General features: G+C 39.2%; 1 protein-coding gene and 1 pseudogene across 2 annotated transcripts in view; one reads left to right on the top strand and one right to left on the bottom strand.

Annotated features, from left to right (window-relative positions):
* The window catches only part of PARG (poly(ADP-ribose) glycohydrolase), a 188,577-nt gene that overhangs the window by 20,147 nt on the left and 159,931 nt on the right, over positions 1-8,499 (top strand). For both annotated transcript variants that reach the window (XM_006757138.2, XM_006757139.2), the window contains exons 5-6: positions 2,622-2,744; positions 2,865-2,948. In XM_006757138.2, the coding sequence (XP_006757201.1) occupies positions 2,622-2,744; positions 2,865-2,948 (207 nt within the window). The remainder of the gene's footprint in view (positions 1-2,621; positions 2,745-2,864; positions 2,949-8,499) is intronic.
* Positions 5,481-7,013, bottom strand: LOC102770740 (annotated as a pseudogene).

Genomic DNA, 8,499 nt, shown 5'->3' with positions numbered 1-8,499 from the left:
TTTTTATTGATTTCATAGAGGAAGGGAGAGGGAGAGAGTTAGAAACATCAATGATGAGAGAGAATCATTGATTGGCTGCCTTCTGCATGTCCCCCACTGGGGATCGAACCCGCAACCTGGGCATATACCCTTACTAGGTATTGAACCATGACCTCCCGGTTCATAGGTCGATGCTCGATCATTGAGCCATGCCGGTCGGGCTTGGTGGGAGTTTTTAAATAACTGCTTCAATTTTATCAGTTGTTAGTGGCCTATTCAGGTTTTCTGATTATTCCTGATTGAGTTTTGGATGATTGTATGGTTTAGGTATTTGTCCATTTTGCCCAGTTTATCCCATTTGTTGGCATATAGTTGTTCATAGTATTTACTTACAATCCTTTATATTTCTGTGGTTATATCATTTCTTTCATTTCTGATTTCATTATGTTTCTTGATGAGCCTGGCTAAGGGTTCATCAATCTTGTTTATCTTTTCAAAGAACCAGCTCTTAGATGCATTGTGGTTTTGTTTTGTTTTTTTTTTTTACTTTTTTTTTAGTCTCTATGTCATTTATTTCTGCTCTGATCTGTATTATTTCCTTCCTCCTACTTCCTCTGAACTTTTCTTGCTGTCCTCTTTATAATTCATTTAGTTGTCCGGTTAGATGTCTTATTAGTGCTTTTTCTTGTTTCTTGAGGAAGGACTGTAATGCTAAGAACTTCCCTCTCAGGACTGCTTTCACTGTGTCTCATAGGTTTTGGGTAGTTGTGTGTGTTTTTTCTTTTATTTCCAGGAAGTTTTGAATTTCTTGACCTAATTGGTAAACCATTCATTGTTTAATAACATGCTATTTAGCTTCCATGTATTTGCGTGTTTTTGAGGTATTTTATTGTAGTTTATTGATTTCTAACTTCATGCCATTGTGATCCAAAAAGATGCTTGGTATTATATCAGTCTTCTTGAATTTGTATACATTTGTTTTGTGTCCAGACATGTGGTCTATCTTTGAGAATGTTTCTTGTGTACTTGAGAATAATGTATATTCTGTAGTTTTGGGGTGAAATGTTCTGTTAATATCAGTTAGATCCATCTGATCTATTGTGTCATTTAAGGCCTCTGTTTCCTTGTTTATTTTTTTGTCTGGAAGATCTAGCCAGTGAGATTTTAAAGTCCCCTACTAAGAATGTATTGCTGTCGATCTCTCCCTTAAAGTCCACCAAGAGTTTTTTTTATATATTTGGGTGCTCAAGTATTGGGTGCTTATATGTTTACAAGGGTTATATTTTCTTGTTGAATCATTCCCTTTAGTATTATGTAGTGGCCTTCTTTGTCTCTTGTTATGGTCTTTGTTTTGACTGGCCAGGGCAAAACTTTTGTGTTTTAAAATATCTCCTTTCTAAACATTTACTGAATGCTTATTATAAATAGCATATGTGTATACAAACATAAATGTGCATATTTACATATATGTGTATACATTATACATATAAATACATGCTTTATTCTTTAGGAAATATTCAGAATACAAAGTTAATATGATTATTATTATTCTCAAGAAGATTAGAGTCTAGTGGGGTAAGGAAAAACCATTGTGCTCTACTATGATAATGACCTAATAAAACAAGAGGGAGTAAACCAGTGGTTCTCAACCTTCCTAATGCAGTGACCCTTTAATACAGTTCCTCATGTTGTGGTGACCCCCAACCATAAAATTATTTTCATTGCTACTTCATAACTGAAATTTTGCTACTGTTAACAATATGTAATTATATATGTGTTTTCCGATGGTCTTAAGCGACCCCTGTGAAAGGGTCATTCGACCCCCTAAAGGGGTCGTGACCCACAGGTTGAGAACCGCTGGTAAACGAACTACCATTTAAAAGTTTTTGAAGACTTCTTAGAGGAAATGAAAATTGGGCTGAGTGTTAAAGGTCAGAATAGATGTTTAACCAGATAGTGTTTGGATAAGACAAGATGTTAAAAACTGGGAATATCATTTGGAATCGGAGTATAGGCAGAGAGGAGTCATTATAAGATTAGAAGCCTGGAGCCTGGTTGATGTGGCTCAGCAGTTGAGCATCTATCTATGAACCAGGAGGTCACACTTCGATTCTCGGTCAGGGCACATGCCTGGGTTGCAGGCTGGATCCCCAGTAGGAGGTGTGCAGGAGGCAGCCGATCAATGATCCTCTCTCATTATTGATGCTTTATCTCTCTCTCCCTCTCTTCCTCTCTGAAATCAATAACAGTATATTTTATTTTTTAAAATAAGAGGGGCAGGCCTGGGAATACTTGAGAAAGATAATGTCATTCTCAAATGAGCATGAAATGTGAAAGAGGGATGAATGTTCTGGGAACAGCTGGAGTGAGGCAAAGGGAGAGAGGGCTGTTGGCAGAAATTCAGGCAAGGAATAATGAGGATTAGAGGCCTCGATGGGATGGAGATAGATGTCCGAGCATGGTGACCAGGCAACTGATTAAATGGAGGTAAGGAGTGGAAACTGCTAAGCAGCTTAGGTCTCTTCCCTAGGAGCTAGTCTGTATTTTACAGCATTTGCTTTGGCTGCTTTATTTGACTTCTTTTGTAGATGATACACCTAGTTTTTATACCCTTAAAATTTTCTTGTTAATCTCTCTTCCAGGTAGATCTTTTACGGGCAGGAGAAGTTCCTAAACCTTTTCCAACACATTTTAAAGATTTGTGGGACAATAAGCATGTAAAGATGCCTTGTTCAGAACAAAACTTGTACCCTGTGGAAGATGAGGTAAAAACAAAGCTTATATTCCTTTAGTCTTTGGTAGTTTAGTACATTCTTGTTTGACTCTTGCTTCTATGATGCAAAAAAACTTAGAGTAGTTTTCTCATTTTTTTCTTTTCCTTAAAGAATGGTGAGCGAACTGCAGGGAGCAGGTGGGAGCTCATTCAGACTGCACTTCTCAACAAGTTCACAAGACCCCAAAACCTGAAGGTATAGTTTTTTTTTGCTATTCTTGCCTCTTACATGCAGTTCTTAGTGATGGGCCCTGTGTTTCCTCCCTCAAAGACATTTTTTGATCTTTAATGTACTCAGGTAACAGCATTATTTATATGCAAGGTGGGTTCTTCCTGAGGAACTCTATTTAGAGACATTCTTGGTTTCTATTCCATCACTAAGAAATGAGTAGAAATATTAAGAGTTGTAAATGACTTGCCTGGAGCCACACAGAATAATTTGGAGAACCAGGACTTGGACTTCTGTTTCTTGATTCCCCATCCAATTTCCTTCCTTTCAAGCTTCTCTTTTATTTTGTTTTAGAATTATCATGTTTCTGAAATGTCTTCAAAAGTAAATGAGGAAAGAATTATGACTTCAGCAGTATTTGCCCAAAGGGAAGCTGAGTTTCCTAATGATTAAAGTATACATTAAGCATTCTGGTTTTTTATTGCTTTTAATATAGCTTCTAGCAGTTTAATAATTTATTAATCTAATATTTCGGCAATAATTTAGTTTTTCAAATATTTCATTTACGACTGTAGGGGCATTCATTAGATTGCTTTTCTAATAGCTACTAGTAAAATGTGGGTGAGTATATGTTTATTTTTGACACTATGTAAACTTTGAAGTTTTATAACTAAACAGTAAGATATTTCTATACTTCCAAGAAATTGGGTTTCTTTTTTGGGGGGGTGTTTCATTTTCTTTGAGAGACTTAATTTGTTGTGATAGTTTCTCAGCTTTTATACTGTTTTCCTTTTATACTTACAAGTTGTTCTTAAGTTTCCTATATCTTTCTCTGACTCCTGTGGGTTTTTTTTTTTTTCCCCTTAAGGTGAAAAAACATTGATATATTGTGCCATAATGTATTTTGAAAATTTTATTTCTTAGGGACAGTGTTTTTCAAATTTGTATGTACTCCTTTTAAATGAAAGAATTTCTCCAGGTCTGCCAGAATTACTTATTTTTAGTATGTTACATATGTACAAACAATAAACTAGATATAAATTCACACAAGTAGTGTAGAGCTATGTCAATTTGAAGTATTATGAAACATCATTTTAAGTTGTGTTCATTTCACAGTAAAAGCGATTCGTAGTCAGTATTTCCTTTTTGCACAAAAGATTTTTTTTGTTTTTTGATTTTTAGCAACATATTGCAGCTTTATTAGATTTTCCCATTTTACTGGCTATTTGGGCTCAACAGAGGCCTACTCCTATAACTTTATCTTCAAGGTGTCACAGTACAGTATATAGCATGAAATCTAATTAGTGGCAAAAGATTAGTCTTGTCAACACAAGCAGTCATCAGCATCACAGATGCAGCAGCCTCCTGTTTTCGGTCACCCATGTAAAGATATTGCTGCTATTGTGCAAGTTTTTATTCCAGAAAGTTTCCCAGACCAGGACTAATTAATGACAGATACCAGCTGATGCCATTTTGCAGATTAAGTCAAAACTCTGCCTTATATTTAGAATGAGAAAGGTAGCAAGTTTATGAACAATTATTTTTTTCTTTTGGGCCCCTATTCTTACACTGCCACACATATTCTCTCCTCAAGGTGGCCCTTATTCAATCGCCTAACATCCTGACATGACCCATGGATACCCTCCAAGTAAGAGTGGTATTTAGGATTTTGTTCAGTGCAGGGGAACGGGCTAGATGGTGGGTGAATGGACAATGTGACAAAAGGGGGCAAAAAGGAATCCTTCTGAATAATGAAAATGTTCTTCATGACACCTCTCGGTGTAAAGAAGTTTATTCTGATGATTAAAGACTTGTGTGACCGAGTAAGGCAGTTTCTTGAACTATCCCCACCCACTAATTTCCCTAAAAATCTGTGGGATAACCAGGGAGGAAGCATATACATTCCTTTCCAAAGGGGACCATGTGACTCCTCCCAGAAGGTAATTTTAACGTACTGGCTCCTGACGCAGGAGCCTCCGTCAGCCATTTGCAATGGGCAGTTACAGCTGCACACTTTGGAACCTGGCAGGCCTCTGAGTCTTTTTGTTGTTAATCCTCATCTGAGGATATTTTTTCACTGATTTTTATTTTATTTTTTTTAAATACATTTTATTTATTCATTTACAGAGAGGAAGGGAGAGGGCTAGAGAGTTAGAAACATGCATGAGAGAGAAACATTGATCAGCTACCTCCTGCACACCCCCTACTGGGGATGTGCCCAAAACCAAGGTACATGCCCTTGACTGGAATTGAACCTCTGACCTTTCAGTCTGCAGGCTGACACTAGCCACTGAGCCAAACCCGTTAGGGCTTTTCATTGATTTTTTAGAGAGAGTGGAAGGAAGGAGGAGAGACAGACAGAAACAGTGATGTGAGAGGAACAATTGATTGGTTCCCTCCCACATGTGCCCCTGACTGCGGCCAGAATCGAACCCGAGACCCTTCAGTGTGCAGGCTGATGCTCTATCCAGTGAGCCAAATCAACTAGGGCAGGTTTCTGAGTCTTGGTGTCTGAAGAGCATTTCAGTCCATTTCTATTTCAGTGAGGGTCATTGGAGTCTACCGTTTGATAACAGCCCTTGGTCTCAATTTAATGGCCTCCTGCTGATTCCAGTATCCTGGCAGGTGTTCACAGCATCTGTCACATTCTTATAGGACTTCAGAGCCTCTTCCATAAACAGTTTGGGTGAGGCAGCACGAATTGCAATTCCCACATCTGCCAATTTGTCTAAGGCATCCTGGAAATCTAAATCAATGTCAAGATTTTGCTGGGGACAGTGCACAGCAGGTTGTTCCAAAGGTCTCTGTCATGTCCTGTTCAGTGCCAGTAAGAACATAACTGTGGGTTCCCATGGTGCCACCAGTGAGGACTGGTTGTCCAGTGAGTTGATAATCAATAGCAGTGAGGAAGGAAAGCTCAGCTGGATCCCTTTATGTGAACTAACAGGGTCCGTTGTTTTCCGTCCACTGCATGCTATTCGATTTTGGAGATATTGTGAGAGACATCATAGATCACATGTAGGTCTAAGTCATCAGGGGCTGTACTGAAGACCTTAGCAAAAGCCTGGCAGGTTAAGAAGGTCATGGAAGAGCATAGTTCCCTGCCGCTGCCATTCTCTTCAGGTAGTCCTGACTTTCTGGAGAAACTATTTGAATGCAAGCCAACAGATGATCATTGACTATAATCTTGTCTCTCTTCCTGGCTTTTTCCATAGCAACTAGGGCATCTGGGGCTACTGGGTGGCCAAGCCTCTGCTTCCACTGTGGATCATCTCACACACCCATCCATTATGGTCAGTGCCCATCTTCGTAGCAGCATACTCATTGAAAATCTCATCCACAACTTGAATTTCTGCATAGTGGTTACCTGCTCGCGGGGTCACCAACCGAGGAAGGCCTATTTTTTTAGCTCTCGCAGCGACTTTATTGAGATCAGCTTGTAGCATTCTCACAACGCTCCTTGTCTTCAGCCCAGGCATAGTCTTCTCTTATTGACCAGTCCACACCGATCTCCAAGGCTTCCTCCAGGTCTTTGGCATTCATTGGGATGATACCTTTGAACCCCACCCCAACAGGAATGTGGTCAAACATAGCTTGGGCAAGGTGCTCCTTCACAGGTGGGACTTCACTTTCATCTACATTGGTTCTTAGCAAGTGGACACCGCATTTAATGTAAAATCTGATGTCACCTGGGGCACCACTGCTTCAGGGTCATTCATATCAAAGGCTGCCATAATCACAATAGCAAATCCATAACCTGCGACAGGCATTTTCTTACTTCCTCAAATAGTAACGTTCCCAGAGCATCATTCAATAGAAAACTCCTTCAACCTACATGTTGGACACAAAGCCCTACTTGATTCTCCAGCAGTTTTTTTGGTTTTTTTAAACTCTTTTATTAAAAATTGATTTTTAGAGAGAGAGGATGGGAAAAAGAGAGAAAGCGAGAAACATCACTGTAAGAGGGAACCAGGGTCGCCTGCCTCCCGCACGCCCCCTACCAGGGATCGAGCCCGAAACCAGGCATGTACTCTGGGACTTGAACTGGCAATCTTGTGGAGTATGGGACAATGTCCAGCCAACTGAGCCACACCTACCAGGTCTCTCTAGCAGTTTTTATTGATCTTTATTTTGTTTTTTGAATTTTTTTGTTACTCCTCACCTGAGGATATTTTTCCCATTGATTTTTAGAGAGAGTAGAAGGGAGGAAGGAAGAGGGAGAAGGAGAAGGGAGAGAGAGAAAGGAATGGGGAGAGGGAGAAGGGGAGAGGAGAGAGAGAGAGAGAGAGAGAGAAAGAAAAACATTGATGTGAAAGAAACACTTTGATTAGTTGCCTCCTGCATGGACCCGACCAGGAAAGGGGATGGAACCTGCAACCAAGGTCTGTGCCCTTGATCGGGAATTGAACCCGAGACCATTTGGTGTACAGGCCAACACTCTAGCCACTTAGCAACATTGCCCCGAGCTTTATTGATTTTTTCTAAGAACTGCAGCTCATCATTATAGTTGTGGGTCTCATAGCCGCCACCAAGTTAGCAACTCCTGGCTCCCCTTTGAAGAGAATGGCTGTGCTGTCCGTTGCCTGAAGCGCCACCTTCTGCACATAAGTTTTTTAACCACTGATTTGAACCCCAAAGTAATATGCTGAGAAACTTAAAAAAAAAATACTGTATCAAGAAAAAATTTTCATTTTGTATTTGTTGCTTTTCTTTCTAAGCACAGTTGGTGAATGTTGGTAGATGCAAAGATGGGATCTGTGTGCAGAACATTAACTTGCAAATACCAGGTGTACCAGTTACTAAAGTGGATTTTTTTTTTAATAGATGGAGTTACACATATGTTGATATATATGCGATTTGATATGTATGCTATTTTATTGTATTGACAGCAAGCTTCAAAACTTCATGTCAAATTTGCTGAAGGTGTTAACATCATAGATATTTTTACGCTTAAAAATGTCAAATTTCATGCCAAAAAAAGCATTTGCAGGAAGTTTTAATTCATTACTTTATTTTGAAGAAAAAATTATTGTATACTTCGGGAAGCTTATGGTGAACATACTCCATCTCAAGATACTTACGAACTCTGGATTAAATGCTTTAAAAGTGATGATTTTAAAAAAAAGTGATGATTTCGATATGAAAGACAAAGAACATCCAGGTCAACCGAAAAATTTGAAGACCAACAATTACAAGCATTATTGGATGAAGATGCGTGTCAAACTCAAAAACAACTTGCAGAAAGATTAAATTTTGCTCAGCAAACAATTTCTGATCATTTGCAAGCAATGGGAAAGATTTTAAAGGAAGGAAAATGGGTTTCACATCAACTGAATGATAGACAAATGGGAAACCAAAAAGTCATCAGTAAAATGTTGCTTCAACGGCACAAAAGAAAGTCTTTTTCGCATCGAATGTGACCGACGATGAAAAGTGGATTTATTGTGAGAATCCCAGACGCACAAAATCATGGGTTGATCCAGGTCAACCATCAACATTGACTGCAAGGCCAAATCGCTTCGGAAAGAAGACAGTGCTCTGCGTTTGGTGGGACCAGGGAGGTGTGGTGTATTATGAG

The sequence above is a fragment of the Myotis davidii genome, unplaced genomic scaffold (assembly GCF_000327345.1).
Source record: "Myotis davidii unplaced genomic scaffold, ASM32734v1 scaffold854, whole genome shotgun sequence".
In the NCBI taxonomy this organism is placed as follows: domain Eukaryota; kingdom Metazoa; phylum Chordata; class Mammalia; order Chiroptera; family Vespertilionidae; genus Myotis; species Myotis davidii.
The sequence above is the reverse complement of the archived record's forward strand: the minus strand, read 5'-3'. Positions and strand labels throughout refer to the sequence as shown.